We start from the raw sequence: 21,564 nt of genomic DNA, 5'->3' as shown, positions 1-21,564 counted from the left end.
GTGCCTCCATCCCAGCTCTATTCAGGTGTTCAAGTCGTATTGTGGTTGCTATTGTGGTGGCACTCTGCCATTGTCAGTGCACGATCCATGTGGGTCGTGGCCCGCCGTCGTCCACTACCAGCCCATACGGATAGACCCTACCTGAAAATAGCAGCAATTGGATTCATGCTTCCACTTCCACCCTCTGATATATCAGTATCCTACAGGGACTTTTGAGCGCCCGAGAATCTACCCAGCAACACAGACATGTGCACGTAAACGCGATACACTATTGCGGTAGAATAAACACCTCTGGTCGATTCGAGAACCCGCCTGTTTCAGGCAACGGCTACCAGCTTATACCGACTCGATCCTCTGCACCACCATGGCCGTCGCCGCGCCCCCTCCGTTGCAAATGGCTGCCACGCCGTACTCGCCGGGCTTGAGCTGGTGCAGGAGCGTCACGAGAATGCGCGACCCAGAGCTGCCGAGAGCGTGACCGAGGGAGATGGCACCTCCCAGGGGGTTCACGCGCGCATTCTCCAGACCAAGGATCTATCCATCGGGGAAGAATCAGCGTTAGCGAAACGAGCAATTTTTCAAAGCACGACAAGGCAGGAAATAGCTCCTCTCGTACCTTCTCGTTCGCCTTGATCACGGCGGCAAAAGCCTCGTTGAACTCCCACACGGCCACCTGGTCCTTGGTGATGCCCGCGCGCTTCAGGGCGATCGGCACCGCCTCGGACGGGGCCACAGGGAAGTCGACCGGGTCGATGGCGGCGTCGGCCGAGCCGCAGATTCTTGCCAACACTCGGGAGCCGGACCCGAACTCCTGCGCGATGGCCTTGCTGCCGAGCACCAGAGCGCTGGCTCCGTCATTGAGCGTCGACGAGTTGGCGGCCGTGACGGTCCCCGTGCCGTCCCGGACAAAGGCGGGCTTCAGGGTCGGCACCTTGTCGAGCTTGACGTCTAGATAACCCTCGTCTGTGTCAACGACCTTGTCGCCTTTCCTCGACGACACCGTGACGGGCACAATCTCGTCGGCAAAGGCGTTGGATTTCCAGGCGGCCTGCGCCCGCTCGTAGGACCGGATCGCATACTCGTCCTGCATCTCCCGCGTGATGCCGTACTTCTTGGCCGTCTTCTCGGCGCAGTTGCCCATGTGAAATTGGTCATAGACGTCGGTCAGCCCGTCCTTGATCAGGCCGTCCTCAAGCTGCACGTTGCCAAAGGCAGGCAGGCCACTGCTTCGGGGCAGGTAGTAAGGCACCCGCGACATGTTCTCCATGCCGCCGGCGATCTGGGCGTCGGCCAAGCCGAGCTGGATGTTTTGCGCCGCCAGGACGACCGACTTCAGCCCCGAGGCGCACACCTTGTTGATCGTCGTCGCCTCGACAGAGGAGGGGAGGCCAGCGAAGATGGCGGCCTGCCGCGCGGGCGCCTGGCCGACAGAACCCTGTAGCACGTTGCCCATATACACATCACTGATCTTGGAGACGGGCACTTTGGACTTTTCGAGCGCGGACTTGATGGCGGCGGCGGCGAGTTTCGGTGCGGGGATGGTGGCGAAGGATCCATTGAACTGCGACTGTCAGTACAGGGATATTTCAAGCAGGCAGGGCCCTAGCGCAGTACCTTGGCTGTCGGTGTCCTAGAGGCGCTGAGGATGTATGCGTCGCGGATTTCTTGTTGCAGGGCGGCTCGCGCACTGAAGAGGCGACTGGGGGAGCCCCAGCGGGCCGTAGCTGAGATGGCCGAGCCGGCTGTGGAAACCGGCCGAGAGCACTGGCGGATCATGTTGGGCGTGAATATGGGAATAGGGATAGAACGAGACGAATGGCTGAGCAGTAACACCTTTTTTTTTTGGACAATTTCTCGAAAGAATGTGAGAAGCGATCCGGTTTATTTGCTGTAAGCTCGCGGAGCTGAGGGGAGTCTCCTCTTTGGCTTGTGACCTCGGGTCGGCTTCCACTAGGCCGCCACTTTGACTCGGCCCGCCACTAGCCGAACGTCCAAGACCCCTCCAGCTGCTGCCCCGGATCCCACCTGGCTGCAGGGGCTGGGCAAGAGCTTGGCCCTCGGAATGCGACAAACGTAATGTCTAGGCTAAACCGGGAGGAAATGTGTGAGAAAGAGAAACAAGCGAACAACTAAAATACAACATGTGGAATAGTTCGCGGCCAGTTTGAAAACAGGTGCAAGTCAGCGCTCCAGGAGCAATGGGCATTGGGAGCTCGGGCCTGGGTTGGCCGAGGGCCATACATGGCAGCTCGCTCTAGGCCTCGGGGGACTACTGCCCCTGAGACGGAGGTATTTTTTAGTGCTTCCAGAGCGCGATCGAGTCCGACTAAACTTCATGTTGACATCTGTGATAGGAGAGTTCCTGCTCGGGTATTAGGAAAGTTCTAGGCGGGTCACTCAATGCTCAATGCTCAATGGCGGCAATATTGGCTGCCCTGCAACGGAAGGCCGCTTGTGGAATGGCATTCGTATCGGCGACGGCGGCGGCGGCAGCGAAGATTTAGGAGGATGTGGGAGTAAAGTCTGGGAGGGTTCAAAGGAGCTTTGCTCGTCGGGTTGAATAGCTTCATTTCCGACTGAAAGGCCTGGGTGGCGGCCTGCTTGGCGACAGAGAGCATCCGGATTGGGAAGGGCTGCTGGACAAATAACAAAAACTGACCAATGATCGTCGCCTTGAATGCGATATCACGTGGAGCCTGACACCGCCCAACTCCCGCTTAGCTCCGATCGCCGCTTTACCAATCCAGACCTTCCGCCCCGTTTGTCCATGAGCACACGCTCAACCAAGGTTCCCCTCATATAAAGTGCTGTTTCCGCCACCAAGCCAGTAACCTACGCTACCTCCATCGCTGTGCACATTCTCCCGTCACACCCGACGACAACTTAACCCCGCGACCACCCCGCAAAGCCAGAAAGCAAGAACGAAACGAAGCCATCAACCGGACCAAAATGTCTACCGCCGCCCGCCGCCGCCTAATGCGTGACTTCAAGGTGACCACGGAACCCATCTCCCTGCGCCATCAGGGAGTCCCCAAGAACGCCCGCGGTGCGGTTTCCTAGATGCCATGATGATGATCCTAACACTAGTCTCTATCCCCAGCGCATGCAAACGGACCCTCCCGCCGGCGTCTCCGCGTCCCCTGTTCCCGACAACGTGATGACATGGTATGCAGAACCATCGGACCTCGGCGCGATAAGACACACGGCGCTGACTGCGAGGACACGCTTGTCAGGAACGCTGTTATCATCGGCCCTGCGGATACCCCCTTCGAAGACGGGACCTTCCGCCTGGTGATGCACTTCGAGGAGCAGTACCCCAACAAACCACCGTCGGTCAAATTTATCAGCCAGATGTTCCACCCCAACGTCTATGCCACGGGCGAGCTCTGCCTCGACATATTGCAGAACCGATGGAGCCCAACATACGACGTCGCCGCCGTCTTGACGAGCATCCAAAGGTGGACTCTCCTATTGGACGACCCATTTCATCTCACATATGACTGACGCTTGCCCCGTTTTGCTACACCTCTGCAGTTTGCTCAACGATCCGAACACCGGTTCTCCTGCCAACGTCGAAGCCTCGAATCTGTACAAGGACAACCGCAAGGAATACTACAAGAGGGTTCGGGAGACTGTAGAAAAGAGCTGGGAGGGCGATGAGTAAGGGCTCAGGCGTCAAGTGAATCACCTTTGCCCAGACTCGCACTCAGCCTACGGACCCGGAGTTCGCTCCTAGTCACTTGGCCGAGACTCCCACACGCACGTTATACCTTCACTCGGATGCCTACCTGCTACTTGATAGCACTGGGCGGTTGTCGAGTGCCGGCGCAAGCTGGTTGGCAGATGCCTGCATTTCTGGCTGGGTTAAGCCGTTATCCCCCGCGCTCCGCCGAGGCTTCTTGCCCTGCTTTCCTTTTTTCAGACATCTCCAGGTCTGGCGTTTTGGGCGTTTCGGCTGGTGTATTTCCTTGTCACGATTCCATACCCGACTAAGAAAGCGTTTTTTTTTTCTGTTCTTGACACTCTCTTGTGATACGTTCTCTGGCTTGACGCCACCTGCGCTAGCCATACTTAATGTGGCTGGGCGTGCTGTGGCGGGACGTGCACATTGGACAGCTCATGCCATGGATAACTGCCGACTTATTGTGTACAGGAACTGGAGTCATAGTATACCTCCATTTTCCCTAACGATTGGGCTATAGTAGTGTCCTTGGCTGAAGTCTTGCTTCGCGTTTTCGTTTTCTCTAACTTACTGGCCCCTCTAAGCTAGGGTCTCGGTACGCGCGCTTGGATGGGCATGTGAAAGAGTAGTGCCTTATCACTATACCTACAGGTAGTAAGTGGTGTTCGTATACCGAGAATTCCTTGGGAACAAGACAATACTGGATAAATATTGGTCCCCCAAAACAAGATGTTGAATTAGCTCATTCCACGTTGACGGACAGCCCGTGGTGGGCACGTGCTGTCTGAGCCAAATCCCAAGGCCATCCAAGGTTCGACTTCATCTTGCGCACGTCTTAGGGGTCAGTGGGGCTGTCGTGCGGTGCAGGCGCACGTTCGAGGGGCATGAATCAATGGGCTGAGGCGGCTCAATGCCTGACACCAGCGGCCTCGGTCGGGCCCCGCCTGGCAATTTAGCTGTGTGACAGACTGCCTCGGGGTGATGGCCCATGAAACTCGCCTGGCCCAGCAAGGCGTGCACACATGGAAAACACTCGCAACACGCGAACATTCCTGGCGCGTCATCAGCAAGCAGAGAGGCGTGCCCCCCTCAAAAACCCAAACATCCCACCTCGGGCCACCAGAGACAGCAACTGAGCACTGCGTCAGCCGACTGCTGTCCCGGACGCGCACCGCGATTCCGGCAGGCCAGTCCAGTCCAGTCCCGCCCCTGGGGCGCGCCGCCCTTGTTTTTTGGTTGCCCAACTTTTTTGCCAATTTGACCTGATTTGCCCGAGTCGGTCGCAAACCCGACGACGGTAGCCCACTCCAACCGCCCGCCCGCCCGCCCGCCCGCCCACCGCCCTTCGCCCAGCCCGCGAACCCGAATCGCTTCCCACCAGTCCCCTCGCTCGCTCGCTGCCGCCACCACCCAGCAACATCGCCCGCTGCCGCCAGCCCGGCTGCCCCCGTGCATTCTTGATGATAACCCGGCTCTAGCATACGCCTCCAGCATCCAGAAGGCGGCGCCATGTCTTCGGCGAACAGCATCAAGGTCGTCGCCCGGTTCCGGCCCCAGAACCGGATCGAGAACGAGTCGGGCGGACAGGCCATTGTCAGGTTCAGCGGCGATGACACCTGTACCATCGACGTGCGTCCATCCCGCGCATCCTGCCCCGCTCCCCCCGTTGCTTGCTTTGCCGTGCTGCGGTCTCCCGTCGCCGCCGCTGTCGGCACCCGGTCGTGGACAGCTCGAGGGAGGGAGGGGCTAAGCCGAGAGAAGCAGCCGCTGACGTGAAATCGCCGTTATGTATAGTCCAGGGAGGTCCAGGGCACCTTCACCTTCGACCGCGTCTTTGATATGAACTGCAAGCAGTCCGACATCTTCGACTTCTCTATCAAACCGACGGTGGACGACATCCTCAACGGCTACAATGGAACCGTCTTCGCCTACGGCCAGACCGGTGCTGGCAAGTCCTATACCATGATGGGCAGCAGCATAGACGACGACAACCGTGGTGTCATCCCGCGCATCGTCGAGCAGATCTTCGCTAGCATCATGTCCAGCCCCGGCACTATCGAGTACACCGTGCGCGTCAGCTACATGGAGATTTACATGGAGCGCATTCGCGACCTGCTAGCCCCGCAAAACGACAACCTCCCCATCCACGAGGAGAAGAACCGCGGCGTCTACGTCAAGGGGCTCCTGGAGATCTACGTGTCCAGTGTTCAGGAGGTGTTCGAGGTCATGAGGCGGGGAGGAAACGCGAGGACAGTGGCGGCCACTAACATGAACCAGGAGTCTTCGCGATCGCACTCCATATTTGTTGTCACCATCACGCAGAAGAACGTCGAGACGGGCTCCGCCAAGAGTGGCCAACTCTTCCTGGTCGATCTGGCTGGTAGCGAGAAGGTCGGCAAGACCGGCGCCAGCGGACAGACCTTGGAGGAGGCCAAGAAGATCAACAAGTCTCTGAGCGCCCTCGGCATGGTCATCAACAACTTGACGGACGGAAAATCCTCATACATCCCGTATCGGGACTCGAAGCTTACCCGCATCCTGCAAGAGTCGCTTGGTGGAAACAGTCGGACCACTCTCATCATCAACTGTTCCCCCAGCTCGTACAACGATGCCGAGACGCTGAGCACATTGCGCTTCGGTATGCGCGCCAAGTCGATCAAGAACAAAGCGAAGGTCAATGCGGAGCTCAGCCCTGCCGAGCTCAAGATGCAGCTCGGGAAGGCCAAGACCACCATCACGTCATTCGAGAACTACTGCACTAGTCTCGAAGGGGAGGTCACCATCTGGCGCTCTGGAGAGGCTGTCCCGAGGGAAAAATGGGTCCCGCCACGGGGATCAGATGGCGCCCCGTCTGCCAAGGGGGCTCTACCGCCCCGGCCTTCGACGCCTTCCAGGCTACTGCCCGAAACAAGGGCGGAAACCCCGGGCCCCGAACGCTCGGCAACACCCTCGATCCCGCTCGAAAAGGATGAGCGTGAGGAATTCTTGCGGCGGGAGAATGAGCTGCAAGATCAGCTGGCGGAGAAGGAGTCGGCCGCGGCGACAGCCGAGCGGCAGTGGCGGGAAGCCAAGGAGGAACTCACCATCATCAAGGAGCACGATGGCAAGCTGGGGAAAGACAACGAGAGGCTTCTGAGCGAGGCCAACGAGCTCAAGATGCAGTTCGAGCGTCTCACCTTTGAGGGCAAGGAGGCTCAGATCACGATGGATGCGCTAAAGGAGGCCAACTCTGAGCTCACGACAGAGCTCGACGAGCTCAAGCAGCAGCTACTAGACGTCAAGATGAGCGCGAAGGAGACCACGGCAGTGCTTGATGAGAAGGAGAAGAAGAAGGCGGAGAAGATGGCCAAGATGATGGCCGGCTTCGACCTAGGCGCCGACGTGTTTAGCGAAAACGAAAAGTCCATTGCCGACGCCATCAAACAACTCGAGACCCTCTTGGAGCTGAGCAATTCAGGCGACCCTATCCCTCCGGATGAGCTTAAGCAGCTGCAGTCTAGGCTGGTGGCGACCCAAGGAATCGTTCGACAGGCCGAGCTCTCGTTGTACAGCAGCGCCTCGAGCGGATCAGAGGCGCGGCGCAGGGTCGAGCTCGAGGCTCGGCTCGAGGCGCTTCAGCAGGAGTACGAAGACCTCCTCTCGCGCAACCTCGGCGAGGCCGACGTGGAGGAGCTGCGCGGACGTCTGGCAAAGGCGTTCGAGGACAGGCAGGGCGCACAGGCGGAGCTTGTCGAGGAGCTCAAGGCCGAGATCGCACAAAAGGCGGCCGAGGCGGAGCGGATGAAGGTCTTGATCGAGGACCTCCAGCGCCAGACCAAGGTTGCCGCCGCCGCCGCCGCCGCCAACGGGACTGCGGGCGCGGGCGCGAGCGCGCCCGCCGTCAACGGAAAGTCGGTGGCGCAGCAGATGGCCGAGTTTGACGTGATGAAGAAGAGCCTGATGCGCGACCTGCAGAACCGCTGCGAGCGCGTGGTGGAGCTCGAGATCTCGCTCGACGAGACGCGCGAGCAGTACAACAACGTGCTGCGGTCCAGCAACAACCGGGCGCAGCAGAAGAAGATGGCGTTTCTGGAGCGCAACCTCGAGCAGCTCACGCACGTGCAGCGCCAGCTGGTCGAGCAAAACTCGAGCCTCAAGAAGGAGGTGGCCATTGCGGAGCGCAAGCTCATCGCCCGTAACGAGCGCATCCAGAGTCTGGAGAGCCTGCTCCAGGACGGCCAGGAGAAGATGGCACAAGCGAACCACAAGTACGATATATGCTACCTTACCCTACCTATCCCATAGTCTTCCCGTCCGCCCCACGCATGTATGCTAACCGCTTGCCCCCTATCCTCTCAGGTTCGAGCTCCAGCTGGCCGCGGTCAAGGAGCGGCTCGAGGCGGCAAAGGCCGGCAGCACCCGCGGGCTCGGCTCTCCAACCGGTCTTGGGGGCTTCAGCTTTGCGAACGCCGGCAGCCGCATCGCCAAGCCTCTGCGCGGCGGCGGCGGCGCCGACACGGCGACCAACCCGATTGTCAGCAACCTTCAGACTTCCAGCGAAAACAAGAGGTCAAGCGTACGTAACAAACGTACCCCTGCCAGACCTATGTCACGTCTCAGGGGCAAAAAAAAAGAAGACGAAAAAACATGCTAACCAAGTGTCGTTTTCTTAATATAGTGGTTTTTCAACAAGTCATAGATGCAAGCCCAGCCCTAGACGGCAAGCTGTTCCGGCGGTGTCCGCATGGCCCGGCCCCGCCATGCCCAAGACGATGACGAAGATTATGTGCCTCTTATCGTTTGGATGAATTTATGGAGGCCATCTTGAGAAGCAAGAAGACCTGTTTGTTTACGAGCCCTTAGAGTTTGAAAGAGTCCATGTCAGCAATCTTTCTTTTTTCCCCTCCCCCCTAGACGCCGCAGCAAAGGAGGAATGGATATGCGATTGCCAAGGTTTTTGTTTTCCTTTGTGTGTCCTCTGTCCCCCTTTTTCTTCTTCTCATATCCCCCTCCCCTCTTCCTTCCTGCTTTTCTTCGTGTATGGCCTCCCGATGACAAAGATGCCTCGGTCCGGTTTTGCCTCTTTGCGCAAAACGGTACGTAGGGCCGACCGACGGTGCGTGCGTCAAGGCGCTCCAGGACTACGGGGTTTGGGTTTCCTTGTGTCTGGCATTCAGGCAGCACCTAACTGCGCTGATCAGCATACCATCTCCAAATGTCATAGGAAATAGGCGTATAAGGGAATAGAGGCAAGTGCCTGTCACACGGTCATGAGTATCGTCCTTTTTTTTTTTTTTGTATGTGCAAGTGTTTTGTCTTGGTTGTGGGTGGCGCAATTGTGGGATATTTGCGTGCTGGGAAAGGCAAGAAAGCAGACGATGTAGCTGCCTTCAAGGCACAATGCAGAGGCAGCTGGGCGGCCTCGACTCGACCAACCGACATCAAGCTCCAGCCGTATATAAAGAACCAAAGGATAATGGTGCCGGGCTTGAGTGAGGTATCTTGAACTCCAGGCTATCATACAGCTGCTGAGGAAAGGATATAAAATAAACATTAAAGAAAATCGTGAGTCGCAGGGACGTGTTACATGAGAGACCATTCCGTGGTCAAGACATTATCTTCCTCCGAAGTACTCTGGGGGCATCAGGTATCTTCCTCTCTGGCGAACTTGGGAATTTTCCGGGCTCGCGGCCCCAATCCCCCCTTCCGAAACCAGACTAAAAATTCTGCGGAGGGGGCTGCGGCATCGGTGCCGTGCCATTCGCGTAACTCCGTCCGTACTCGCCGTTGCCCCCAGCAGTGCGCATGGGGAACGAATCGGGCCTTCCGTTCTCCTCGTCGAACGGCCTGCGTTGAGACATGGAGGACGACGATTGGTGGGTGGTCCCGGGCATGCCCTTGGTCCTGAAGGCGTCCGAGGCGCCACGCTGTCGGTGGGCGCCGATGCCCCTGCGGCCCGTGTAGACGGCCGGGTAAAGGTCGATCAGGAAGGAAAAGATGTAAAAGGTGAAGATGAAGGCAATGACCCACTCGAGGATGGCGCCCGAGTTCTGGTTTCTGGTTCTGAGTGCAAGTCCGAAGCCGATGCTAAGCAAAACCTCGGTGATGACAAAGGCGAGCTTGATCCAGAAGGAGATGCGCAGGATGCGGTGCTCCCTTTTCTGGGCAAGACGCTGGTATTCCCAGCAAATGAACACGGCGCTCAGGGCGTAGCCGCCCATGAAGAGCGCCAGGAAAATGCGGTGCAGCATCGTCCAGTTCAGGGTGTCGAATATGCTCAAGAGGATGAGGCCAGCGGTGCCGGCGAGTGCGAAGAAAACGGTGAGGGCCGAGAGGACCTTTTCGGTGACGCTGGTGTTGGGCACGAGGCGGCCCTTGTGGCGCAGCCAACGGTCGGCCAGAAAGCCGGCGTTGAGAAAAACCGTGGTGACGACGCATCCCGTGATGAAGAGCGGCTTGAGCTCACTGGCACCGACATCACTGATATAAGCGATATGCTGACCATCGCTCATGCTGCTATAGAACATTCGGTTGGTGCCAACGATCCAGTGAAGTAGCAAGCCGAGCAGCGTACCCAGCCATACCGTCCCCGAGATTATGGGGAGCACCTAAGTGGCGTGGGCGATGAGTATGACTGACTATGCGCGGGCTGGGCCTCGCGGCTGGGAGAAGGCTTGGGGTCGGCAACTAACCCAGTATGATAATCGGATCATTGTGGTGATCTGTAGTTAAGACTGAGTCGAGAGGTTGTGAGCCTCTTCTCCCTTGGGGTACAGGATACTAGGCTGGTAGCACTATGATCTCGAGCGAGGGATGTGGCGGTAGTGACGGAGGGAAAAGAAAGTGGAAGCACAAGGCTGTGAGGTTATGATGGTGGTGGGTGATGGGCGGCGTGACGATGTTTAAAAGAGACAGAGGGTCCACAGGTGGAAAAACAGGACCCCTGAAGGGACTCTTGTTCCATGCACGATTTTGACTCCGTCCCTAGGTCCCAGTCCAGGTCCCTGTCCGAGATGAACGCTGGGGGTGGGCAGATGTGGTGGCCGTCTGATGATCAGGGGTCGCCAACGTGGTGGGTGGATGGGGGGTGATGGGGCAGCACAACAAAAGCCGTTGGTGGTGGTGGAAATCGCGAGAGATGGCTGGGTCAGGGTGGAAAGGGAAGGTAGAGGGTGACGCTCTCTCCAGTTTGGGTATGCAGGCCAAGCAAGGCTCGACTGCCAAATATAGCAGAGCGAGAGAGGCGGTCACAGGAAGCAAGCAGAAAGGGACAGGAAGGAGCAAGGGGCCGAGGTCCGGCCTCGTTTTCCTTGCTGTTCGTGCATTTGCGAGGGAGTCGCAGCAAGGCAAGAGCCACGGCATGACGTCACTCGGGCGGGCTTGCTGTCATCAAATGGCCTGGGCCCGACCGCCACAACGGCTTAGTGCTAAGGGGACCCACACTAGCTGCCCTGTGGAGTGCGGGAGTGCGGGAGTGAAAGGTTCTCTCCATCGCATGGTGCTGCTGATCCGGCACAAAGTCGATGCCCAATTGATGAGAGGTCCTTTGGCTGCTGGTTGGTTACTGGCTGCTGGCGTGATTGCTTCCTGTTTTGGGCGTGGCGCAGACTTTGGGCGATGCAGTGAATACGGGCAACATGCACATCCTGTTTGGGGGTCGTTGTCGTCAACGCTTCACGTGCACACTTTCAATTGAACTGCGGCCTGTATCCATTTCCTTGGGCGGCCTGTCTTTTTGGGCCCCGACGGAGGAAGACGCAAGGCTGCAGGGGCTGAACACCCGCGATTCCCAGCCAATGGTCGAGCTCGATCTGATGGAAAATCGATCCCCGCCACCTCCACAGCTCCGCCAAGCAAAACCCGCCAGCGACCCGCACGGCTGGGAACCCTGGAGCGTTGGAGCGTCGCTCTCCCGTAAACAAGGCCGCAGATTCCATCCACCACTAGAATGGGCACCGCCGAAACAAGCCACACATCGCTATGGCAGTGTCGCCGTTGATACCTCCTCCCCTTGACCCTGCCGTGGCCGCCGCCGCCCAACAGCGGTCGACGTCGTCGCCTCTAAAGCGCCAGCTGTCAGCCGTCTCGTCCGCCAATGGCACCCCGAACTCCATCCCGAAGCAGCAGCAGCAGCTCAAGCCTAGGCAGCCAGCTGCTGCTGCCGCCGCCGCCGCCGCCCTGCCCGCCACAGACCTGATCGAGCAGTTAAACCGGGCCGAGGCGGAGAAATACGTGACTAGTGAGACCCCGAAATCCCCCAACAAAGGAAAGGGAAGGAGTGGGCTGGCTGACATGTGCCACCACGACGACGACGACGGCAACGCGGTCTAGCCGGATTCCTCGGAGAGGGAACATACGCCACCGTTCACAAGGGCTACGAGCGCGCCAACCCCTCCAACGTGGTGGCCATCAAAATGATAAAGGTGCAAAAGGAGTACACAGACGGCATGCCGCCCGACGCGGTGCGCGAGCTTAAGCACCTGCAGGAGCTGTCGCACCCAAACATCATCACGCTGCACGCCGTCTACTCGTCCAACAGCCAGAACGTGTGCCTGGTGCTCGAGTACATACCGCTCGGCGACCTCGAGACGCTGATCCGCGACACCGAGGGCGTCATCTACGGCGGCGCCGACATCAAGGCCTGGATGGGCATGCTGACGCGCGCCATCTGGTTCTGCCACGAGAACTTTGTGCTGCACCGCGACATCAAGCCCAACAACCTGCTCATCGCGGCCGACGGCGAGGTCAAGCTCGCCGACTTTGGCCTCGCCCGCTCCTTCGCCGACCCGCACCGCGACATGACGGCAAACGTCATCACGCGCTGGTACCGCCCGCCCGAGCTACTATACGGCGCCCGTAACTACTCGGGCGCCGTCGACGTCTGGTCTGTCGGCTGCGTCTTCGCCGAGCTGGTGCTGCGCAAGCCCTACCTGCCGGGCAACTCGGAGCTCGAGCAGCTGGCCATGGTCTGCTCCGAGCTCGGCAGCCCGACCGAGGACAACTGGCCGGGCGTCTCCAAGCTGCCCATGTACACCCCGCCCGCAGACCCGCCCCACCCCGTGCCCGACAGGGGTCGCATGATGGCCGCCTTCGGCACCGCCGGCGCCGACGGTGTCGACCTGCTCATGCGCACCCTCACCCTCGACCCCCGCAGGCGCATCACCGCCCGCGACATGCTGCGACACCCCTGGTGGCGCTCCCAGCCAAAGCCCACCCCCAAGGAGGACCTGCCCCGGAAGAAGGACAAGGCCGCGGAGAAGAAGGCGGCCGCCGACATGTCGCGCAAACCGGGCCAGCTCGACGACGCAAGGGCCGCCAAGGTCGCTAGGAAGCTGGACTTTGGGGCAAAGTGATCTTTATGTTTCGGTTGGACTGGGAGAGGGGAGGGGGGGGGGGATATTTGTCACGTTCTTCTTGAGTGCGGTGAAGCGTGGATATCTGCTCTCTGCCAGGCGGGAGATAAAATAGGGCTAGTAGGCACTAAAGGTGGTTTCCGATTGAGAACCAAAGACACGAACACGGAGTTTTGGGCGCAACAACGGCACAGCGCGGGGATACTATAGATTATAGATACCTTATGGCACGGGTTACTCATGATTGCATGTGCTTGGCCCGGTCCTATTCTTATCTCTCGTCGTTATCGTCTTACGGTTGAATACCTCCCTGCCTGCATCCCGGCGTCGTGCCGGGTCGCCCTTTCGGCCGATATCAGTTGCGGCCCCGACTTGTTCGCGCCGAGGAAATCACCACCCTAGGCAGCCTTGGCAACGAGCTGCTGGCCGAGTACTGCGACCCGACCTGCACCTCCTCTCTGGCTGTAAGTCGATGGCGTGCTGTCTTTATACGAAAATACAATGAGCGCTGTCAGGCTAACCGAAGCTGCCGTCACAATAAGATATGGGCGGCTGTAAGCTCCCGCTCCTCTCCCTTGCTCAAACATGAGCTGTCTCTTCGGCTTCTCAATATATACGGGAAGACCTCGCGCTGACCGACCTGCTCTAGGCTGACAGACGTTGAATCTAGGCTCTGCATGGGCACCAACTACACCGTGGCCAGCGGCGACACATGCGAGTCAATTACGGCCGATCACGGCCTTGCAATCGACCGCTTCCTTGAGGACAACAGCATCGACTTCCACTGCCAGTCGCTCGAGGTAGGATCTACCGTCTGCGCCGACCAGAAGTGCCGACTGGGGACGGTCCCGGAAAATGCCACATGCGCCGACCTTTTGCGCACCAACGACTTTACCCTAACCGGGCTGCTATCTTGGAACCCCATTATCCACTCCACCCGCAACAACCACCCGACCCTCGCCGGCAGGACCATATTCTTGTCGTAAGTTCATTACAGATCCTCGCTTTGATAGGGCCAGGTTTGCATGCGGAGAAGAGCGGGCAGGCGATGGACACATGGTTTTTGTCTTTACATGTAGTCCAAGTGGGATCCTAATGCCAGCCACTCACCGATGGCTCCCCCGCGCCGTCGTTAGCTCCTACCGGTGTCTTTGCTCCGAACCCTCGTTGTCGAAGAGCTCCCCGTTATCAACCGCCTCATCGAGAGAGTAGCCCCCCAGAAATGCTCCCACGAAGTGTGGAAACCTCGTTACCTTGATTTTGTTGCTCCAGAGACATTTGCCGTAGGTATCGAGCCAGAGGAGCTTGACGTGCTTGCCCCTGATGGCAGCCTCGTCTGCCATAGATGAGCGCAATGGCGCGTTTCGAGGCAAGCCTCAAGGGCGATAGTGAATCTTCGTACTCCTTCCACTCTTCTCCCTCCATAAGAAAGGAGTCGTAGTCATCCATAGTTCCGTGAAATCCGTCGCAGAGCGAGGGGACACGCGCAACGATCGCCCGTGCAAGATCCGCCACGTTTTGCGCCAGCCAGGTGGCCGTAAAGCAGAGGGTTATTCAGCCCCACGTTTCCGCTGTCGAGCATACCGCCGATGTCCTCGAGCTCCGTTTGCTCGACCAGTTGATTGTAGGCGTCTTCAAGTTCGGGGTCGTAGCAGACGCGTACCCAGGCGGCCAGGTCGCACCACCCGAAAGCCGTTGTCGCGCGTACGCCCAAGTCGCGCTCGTCAGCCGTCTGCCGGCCCTCCAGCACCCGGCGCGTCTTCTCCGGCGTGAGCAGTGCGAGTATAGACCTAATGGTGGGGTCATCTATAAGTTCGGGGTGGGAATGGTAGGCATCGTCCCACCCGCTGGCCGAGTGATACGCCTGGTATCGCCAAATTGGAATGTGTTAGCTAACCGTTCAAAAATGGGGCATCAAGGCGTGTGTGTTAGCTTTTTTTTTAAAGCTTGATTCCTGTATTAAGAGACGCACAAAACGTTCCTTCGGATGAAGAGCCGGGTATTCTTGGACAACCCTTTCCCACTGGGCCTGGTCATTCTCCAACGGGGCGGAGTATTCCCAACGCTCCTGCATGGTCTTTGTGAGCATCAAATATGCCAAAAATGCTGCCGGCGCCCATCGTCGGCGTGAGAGATTAACGTACCAGGGCAAAGAAATCAAAGGCGAGCTCGTTCCCGCTGCACACCAGAATCGACGCTGTCGCCGCATCTTTCACCTGCTGACATGCGAGGCCCTCCTAGATTCCGCAGCAAAGGATGATCTGCTCTCAATTCAAACTTTGTTTGCGAGCGACAGGTTCTCGGTCGCCAGAAGCCCTAGGTATCTCAATCCTGACGCGGATGCGTTTCGTGCAGCAACAGCGCCGTTTTCGCAGCAGCATGTGTGCGAGAAGCGACCCTCGGACCACATTTGACCTCGTGGAAGGCGTCGAATCTCTGTACGGATATCGCCCGGGCGGCTATCATCCAGTAATCATCGGAGACAGCTTTCGCGACGGCCGCTACAACATTGTCCACAAACTCGGCCACGGAACCTATTCGACCGTCTGGCTCGCCAGGGACAATCAAACCCGGACGTATGCTGCTATCAAGATCGGGATCGCTGCTGGCGGCCCCAGCCGCGATATCGGTATCCTAAAGCTGCTCGCCCAGTCAGACGGCCTATTACCGCCGCACCCGGGGCGCAATGCGATCCCGCCGTTGCTCGACAGCTTCGTCGTGAGCGGCCCCAACGGGAATCACGATTGCATCGTCACTTCGCCGGCCCGCATGCCCATTTCCGGGGCCAAAGAGGCATACAAAAGCCTGAGGCTGTTCCAGCTCCCTGTGGCCCGGGCTATTGCCGCACAGCTAGCCCAGGGCGTTGCCTTCATGCACAGCCGTGGAATTGTCCATGCCGGTGAGCCATGCTTTTACAGATATAAGCTTGATCCACTATGGTGCTAATTAACAAGTACGCGAAAGCAAAAAAGACCTGCACCAGGGCAACATCCTTCTTGGGCCGTTCCCAGCCCTCGACCCGTCGGACACGGATCAGCTATATAGCGTGTGCAGCGCCCCATACGAACAGCAGGTCAGGATGCTCGATCGCTGTACCGAGCTGGCGGCAGGCGTCCCTGATCGCGTATACGCGGGTGCTTTCTTGTCGCAGCCGAGCCACTGTGTGACCATAGAGGGCGCCAGGGTTTTGCTGACGGATTTCGGAGAAGCCTTTGATCCGATCAACCCGGGCTCCAGAGAGCCGGGCTCGCGCACGCCCAATTTCCTAGCCCCTCCCGAAGCCCGCTTTGTCCCGGGGGCCCCGATCTCCTTTCCTGCCGACATCTGGGGACTGGCGTCCGCCATCTGGGGGTGCTTGGCAAACCATGAATTATTCGAGGGCATCACATGGACCGACATCACCGAGGATCAGATATTGGTGGCGGGGGATCTGCCTGCAGAGTGGGCTGGTGCCTGGGACGAAATGCGGCGCAAGGATTCGATGAAGGGTTCGATGCCAGCTGACTGGGTGGACGACCCAGAAGAGCCTCCAAGAACCCTCGAATTCCGCTGGGACGAGTGGGTGCAGGAGCCGAGGAGGGAGGCCGGGATGCAGCTGGTGGAACCGGAAGAAAAGAAGGCGTTTTTCCGCCTGATCCGGTCCATGGCCGTCTTCAGGCCGGAAGACAGGATAAATGCCCAGCAGGTTCTCGAGTCGGATTGGATGCGCGACTGGGCTCTTCCAGAGCTGGCGGCCATGGGCTCCAATTACTGATTTAACCAGCCAGCGGGGCGATTCGGGGAAGAACAAGACGATCGAGAATAGAACGAGCAGCGGGATGATTTAAAACGCGACGGGGAACCGCCAGCGGAAGGCAGATTCGCCGTTGCCGATGATGGAGAGACCAAATTCGAGCCCGTAGGCGACAACGAGTCTAGGAGTGCAGGCAGGGGGGTACCAAAGAAAAAGAGGCATGGTCTAGCAGTCCAACTGCTTCAGTGAGCGCGTCTTCAGACGGACCTTGAGCATCCTCGGGAAATTTTATTAGTTGCCTCAACGGTTCACTTGGTAGGCGAACCACACATAGGAATATAACCATTGCCTGTTCCTTTCTGGACAAGGAATCCTCAAGCGCGGCTCCAGCGCGCTGCGGAAACAAAAACAAATAGTTAAAGTATTAGAAGGAATTGCGGCAAACTCGGGAAACAACATAGTAGAAAACACCGCCACACAGCCAGATAATGTGTCCCTAACACCTGGGCAACATAGGGGCCTATTCGCTTCGCGGGGGCACGAACGGCAACCAGTCCCTCAGGTATCGAGTAGTATCATTGTACGGCTCTCGGGGCCGTTTTCTAGTCATCGGACCCCTCTGTGACGACCATAGACGAGGACCTACCAGGGACCATGATCAAGGCGCACGCGCGCCGAACACCGGAATCCCTCTTTCATTCCTTTTCCCGCAAGATTAGAATCTTCGTTTGTAGCGCCAATTGACGGTGTTCTCTTCTTTGACCATGGCCGTGACATCCTCCACCCAAGCTTTCCTATTTCGCGGCGTCGTCTAGAGGGAAGTTCTCGGGCGTTCTCGATCGAATGTACTTTGGCCAAAGCCACCGCATCAACGGCGGGATTATTGGACTGAAACCTGAAGTCGGCCTTGGTGACGTCAAAGCCGGAGCCACGCTGGTCTTCCTGCCCATGCTCGACCGGGTATAAGTCCAAATTCTCATCGATGCTGAATTTCTTTGCAGATGCTACTTAACCCGTCAAACGAGTCCTTGACAAACAAGATGATCTGATACCCAGCGCTGACCAGTTCCCGCCCTTGAAAGTTAACTACCTAGGTAAGCAGCACATATGTATCTAATGAAAACATGTTGCGGCATTGATGCTGATCGCTCGCCCATCAAGGTACAATTATACCAAGAACGAGGAGTAAATAACAGAAAGAAAAAAAACGACAGGCTATATGATATCCAACCCCATGTCACATCAGGCTGCAGTCGAGCCCGTACATGGCTTTCTCGACGTGCCTCTTGACCTGGTACCAGTCTGCGCGGCGCTCGGCGTACTGGTAGACCTCCTCGGCGCGGAAGACGCCGCCGAAACGGTCGCTGTCGGCGATGATGGTGGCCATCTCCTTTGAGTGGCGCGGGTCGATCAGGTACAGCTGCGACAGCTCGCGCAGGGCCCTGAAGTAGGGGAGCAGGTCCGGGTTGCGCAGCTCGCGGCGGACGTAGTCGAAGTAGAGGTTCATGTCGGATATCACCTTGATGGCGCCGTCGGTCGACACGCGCTGGCGCTTGAGGTGCTTGCACACGGCCGCGAACAGGCGCAGGCCCACCTCGCCGTTGAAAACGTCCAGCATCGACTTCTCCGTCGTGCCCACCAGCATGCGCGTGTGGCTCGACACGAGGTCCACCACCCGCACCGCCGTCTGCGTCGGCCCCATGTCCGTGTCTGCCGCGCCGCCGCCGCCGCCGCCGCCAGTAGATACCGCCGCCGTCGCCGCCGCCACGTCCTTCTCGGACCCGGGCGCCCCCGCGGCGAGCGGGTTGTAGTCTGTGGGCAGCTGCGTCGTAGCGCAGATGTACTCGACCTCGTCCATGAGCACGTCGATGCCCTTGTTAAGACCAGCGGCGACGCTCTCGTCCAGCATCTGCTCAAACTTCTTCTTGGCCAGTCCCGACGCGTCCAAAAAGTCGTTGCGGTCCGCGATCTTGGGCCCCGCTAGCTGCTGCTCGTAAAAGACGTCGATCATCTGCGATATGAGGTCGCCCAGGTTCACCAGCTCGATGAACATGACCAGAGGAGCCACGCCGCTCTTGGAGTGATCCGTCACGTCGCGTGGGTTGTAGTGCGACAGATGCTGGACGGCGCGGTCGAAGCCGGGCTTGATGTGACGCCCGCCCAGAATACGCAACAGCGCCACGAAAATGGCCTCGCACTGCTCGCGCGCCTCGCCGCCGGCCTGCCCACCCAGCGGTATGAATACTGCTGCGCGTCCTAGGCTTGTCTTGGCCGCGTGCACAAGATTCAGCGCCACCTCGATGCTGAAGAGGGATTTGATGCCCTCGAGCCGCGATGCCACCAGAGCCGCCTTTGCCGCAAGCTCGTCTGTCGGTGCCTTTTCAGGCAGTGGGCTTGCAGTGCGCTCAAACGCCGCCCCGAGACCAGGGCTTTGAGGCTGTGAAGGATGGGGCGACGACGGAGGCTGGAGGGCGTTGCCGTTGGCCGCGCCAGTGACCCCTGGTGTATTCGCGCTCGACTTGCTACTGCTCCCAAATGGGCCTGTGAGCAGCTGGCCGGGGAGACTGGGCAAGACTGTGACGGGCATCATGACAACCTTCTTGAAGGAACTCAAAAAGTCCTTCTTGTCGGCCTGCCGGTTGAAATTTCCCATGTAAAACGACTCGGCAGTCGCATCCCGCTCTGACAGTCTCGTCTCCCAGATTCCCACTTCGTTGTCTGCGTGTTTTATAAAGAAGTCGAGTTCCTCCTGGAGGTATAAATCTAGATGGGGCTCGAACGTCCTAAGGGCAATCTCTTTGGCTTTTTCTTCCGTCTCCTCGGGCGTGCCGTTTGGTACCTGGAGGGTCCTGAGAAACAGGTAAGCCTGTTCAAAGACGCCAGAGACTGCCTGGAGATATGCCGACAGGTTGCGTTCGTGTGCCTCGTCAAATAGTGGCGTGCAATATTCGGTAATAATGTCTTCCTTGATCTTGTCCACGAAGGTCCAGAAGACCTGGTTCGGCCGTGGAAAGATCTTGCCGATAACAACCCCTTGTTCGTTGATCTTGGCGGCTAGGTTACCAAAGAACAGCCTCGACGGCTCTAAGGTGATGTCCTCGGATGCCCCGCCCGCCTGGTCCAGACACGCCATCGGGTCAGCCATGAACGTGTGCCCGGATTCAGAAAATACGGGGTGCTTGGCAATGAAGAGTTCGACAGCGGCGGTGGCACCGTTAAGGTCATCGAGCACGTGGGCGTAGCGGTGCATGCGGCCCTCGACATCCCAAAACTCGTACCCCTGCTCGAACTCGCGCAGCACCGCCGTCTCGAAGATGCCGACCATGGTCAGCAGGCGCTCGCCGCGCTGTCGACAGCCCTCGGCCCAGTCGCAGCGCGCAAAAACCACCAAGTTGGCAAGCATGCGAGCCTGCCGCTCCGGATCGCGGAAGACCTGGAACAGCACGGGGTCCGTGTGGCTCCGCGCCCGCACCAGGTCGTAGTAGAAGGGACCCAAGGCGCCGTAGATCTTGCCAAATTCCTGTCGTGCCCGGCCGCGGGTACTAACCACGTTCTTGAGCACATCCAGTAGGGCGTTGGGGTCCTGCATCGGATCACCACCTCCACCCTGCGGCTGCTGCTGGGGCTGCTGGGCCTGTCCCGACTGCTGGGGGACAAGGGCCTGCATGCCGCCCAGGGACATGGTCTGGAAGCCCTGGCTCAGGTCAGCGACCTGCCTGTTGCTCTGCCGCTGTTCTTCGACCGAGGCGTCGAATATGGTGAAGCTCGTCGGCGCTCCTCTCTGCCCGGGCGCCCCACCCACGGCCGACCCGCGCTGCCCGCCTGCATTGTTGGCCCGCTCGGCGGCCTCGCGCCTCCTCTTGACGGCCTCGTCGAACCTGCGGCGCGCCTCGGCCTCGTCCCAGACGCCCAAGCTCTTGAGCCGTGCCACCCATCTCGTGTCGTCATAGACCATCTCATGCATGCGGCGGGAGACACGTGCGAAGCGCATCAGGTCGGGGACGGGCAGGTAGTCGAGGACCGAAACGAGGATCTCTACAACGGTCGGGAACGGTTAGATCAGCAGTCTTCCCGCAAAATGTCTGCTCCCGGCCAGAGAACCGTACCTGCTGGAAGGGTGGTCTTGGTATCCCACATGTCCGTTGCCTGCAGGGTCCCCAGGATGCTGTTGCCCTGAGGGGCCCGCCTGAACTGCGACATGTTGGCGGCTGGTTTTTGCGATTGCCGAGATGGAGATACACCAGTCGATACCCCACGAAAGCCAAGTTCGGGCTCGGACAGGTACCGGAGTCGGGCGCGAGGGTGTCGTCGATCCGACCGCTTGTATGTCCAAACAACCCCGGTCGTGGCCACTCGCAAATCACTCTGAAAAGCGGCTTGCTGCGGCCAGCTCCCCCATGACGTAGAGGTCTAGGCGGGGCTGGTCTCTCGGTGCCGATATGTGTCGTAAAACTCGGGTTCCCTTCGCTTGGGTTCGTCGTCGAATGGCCCTCGCGGGGAAAGCATTGTTGGGCTGGACGCACGCTGCGGCAGACGTCGTTCCTCGACCATGCCCGCTGGCAGTTGATGGATGCTCCCATGGCGAATCAAACCAGAGGTGGGGCAATCCCCTTGCCCCAGGCCCCGCGGTTGCGGGTACGAGCACAGTACAAATACCAACACCAGCCCAGAAACGGTGATGGTTCAATTGGACCATTCCCCAGTGTTGAGTCGCCCAGGGCTCATGGCATCACGGTGTGAAGACTACGGCATATCAGGTAAGCTCTGGCGCTGCAAAAGCAGTAGAACAAGCGTATTAGAACAACTCTAGGCTCATA

At 58.8% G+C, this 21,564-nt stretch overlaps 9 protein-coding genes across 9 annotated transcripts; 5 read left to right on the top strand and 4 right to left on the bottom strand.

Annotated features, from left to right (window-relative positions):
• Positions 1-336: 336 nt before the first annotated feature.
• GGTG_02739 (acetyl-CoA acetyltransferase) lies at positions 337-1,776 on the bottom strand (the record flags this gene model as incomplete). Its single annotated transcript, XM_009220514.1, has 3 exons — positions 337-534; positions 617-1,561; positions 1,615-1,776. 3 exons carry the CDS (start codon positions 1,774-1,776, stop codon positions 337-339), a joined length of 1,305 nt encoding a protein of 434 aa, XP_009218778.1.
• Positions 1,777-2,712: 936 nt separating this feature from the next.
• On the top strand, positions 2,713-4,021 carry GGTG_02738 (ubiquitin-conjugating enzyme E2 2). The gene is made up of 4 exons (XM_009220513.1): positions 2,713-2,991; positions 3,101-3,165; positions 3,234-3,458; positions 3,535-4,021. The coding sequence occupies exons 1-4, from the start codon at positions 2,950-2,952 to the stop codon at positions 3,662-3,664; spliced, it is 462 nt and encodes a 153-aa protein (XP_009218777.1). The 5' UTR covers positions 2,713-2,949; the 3' UTR covers positions 3,665-4,021.
• Positions 4,022-5,018: 997 nt separating this feature from the next.
• GGTG_02737 (kinesin heavy chain) lies at positions 5,019-9,255 on the top strand. Its single transcript, XM_009220512.1, has 4 exons — positions 5,019-5,311; positions 5,477-7,929; positions 8,021-8,237; positions 8,340-9,255. Exons 1-4 carry the CDS (start codon positions 5,192-5,194, stop codon positions 8,358-8,360), a joined length of 2,811 nt encoding a protein of 936 aa, XP_009218776.1. The 5' UTR covers positions 5,019-5,191; the 3' UTR covers positions 8,361-9,255.
• Positions 8,179-11,340, bottom strand: GGTG_02736 (hypothetical protein). The gene is made up of 2 exons (XM_009220511.1): positions 10,354-11,340; positions 8,179-10,269 (listed from the first exon to the last, which is right to left on the bottom strand). Exons 1-2 carry the CDS (start codon positions 10,372-10,374, stop codon positions 9,379-9,381), a joined length of 912 nt encoding a protein of 303 aa, XP_009218775.1. The 5' UTR covers positions 10,375-11,340; the 3' UTR covers positions 8,179-9,378.
• GGTG_02735 (CMGC/CDK/CDK7 protein kinase) lies at positions 11,194-13,258 on the top strand. The gene is made up of 2 exons (XM_009220510.1): positions 11,194-11,900; positions 11,993-13,258. Exons 1-2 carry the CDS (start codon positions 11,642-11,644, stop codon positions 13,012-13,014), a joined length of 1,281 nt encoding a protein of 426 aa, XP_009218774.1. The 5' UTR covers positions 11,194-11,641; the 3' UTR covers positions 13,015-13,258.
• A 426-nt stretch (positions 13,259-13,684) lies between these two features.
• On the top strand, positions 13,685-14,024 carry GGTG_02734 (hypothetical protein; the record flags this gene model as incomplete). Its single annotated transcript, XM_009220509.1, is given in 2 exon segments — positions 13,685-13,996; positions 14,012-14,024. 2 exon segments carry the CDS (start codon positions 13,692-13,694, stop codon positions 14,022-14,024), a joined length of 318 nt encoding a protein of 105 aa, XP_009218773.1. The 5' UTR covers positions 13,685-13,691.
• Positions 14,025-14,084: 60 nt separating this feature from the next.
• GGTG_02733 (hypothetical protein) lies at positions 14,085-15,088 on the bottom strand (the record flags this gene model as incomplete). Its single annotated transcript, XM_009220508.1, has 3 exons — positions 14,085-14,350; positions 14,530-14,878; positions 14,987-15,088. The coding sequence occupies 3 exons, from the start codon at positions 15,086-15,088 to the stop codon at positions 14,154-14,156; spliced, it is 648 nt and encodes a 215-aa protein (XP_009218772.1). The 3' UTR covers positions 14,085-14,153.
• On the top strand, positions 14,982-17,196 carry GGTG_02732 (CMGC/SRPK protein kinase). The gene is made up of 3 exons (XM_009220507.1): positions 14,982-15,177; positions 15,256-15,913; positions 15,987-17,196. The coding sequence occupies exons 2-3, from the start codon at positions 15,271-15,273 to the stop codon at positions 16,766-16,768; spliced, it is 1,425 nt and encodes a 474-aa protein (XP_009218771.1). The 5' UTR covers positions 14,982-15,177; positions 15,256-15,270; the 3' UTR covers positions 16,769-17,196.
• A 68-nt stretch (positions 17,197-17,264) lies between these two features.
• On the bottom strand, positions 17,265-21,313 carry GGTG_02731 (F-box protein pof6). The gene is made up of 2 exons (XM_009220506.1): positions 20,854-21,313; positions 17,265-20,782 (listed from the first exon to the last, which is right to left on the bottom strand). The coding sequence occupies exons 1-2, from the start codon at positions 20,945-20,947 to the stop codon at positions 17,985-17,987; spliced, it is 2,892 nt and encodes a 963-aa protein (XP_009218770.1). The 5' UTR covers positions 20,948-21,313; the 3' UTR covers positions 17,265-17,984.
• Positions 21,314-21,564: the final 251 nt, after the last annotated feature.

Source organism: Gaeumannomyces tritici (genome assembly GCF_000145635.1).
Source record: "Gaeumannomyces tritici R3-111a-1 unplaced genomic scaffold supercont2.2, whole genome shotgun sequence".
Lineage (NCBI taxonomy): Eukaryota > Fungi > Ascomycota > Sordariomycetes > Magnaporthales > Magnaporthaceae > Gaeumannomyces > Gaeumannomyces tritici.
Note: the sequence above shows the minus strand (reverse complement) of the source record. Positions and strands in the feature narration are given on the sequence as shown.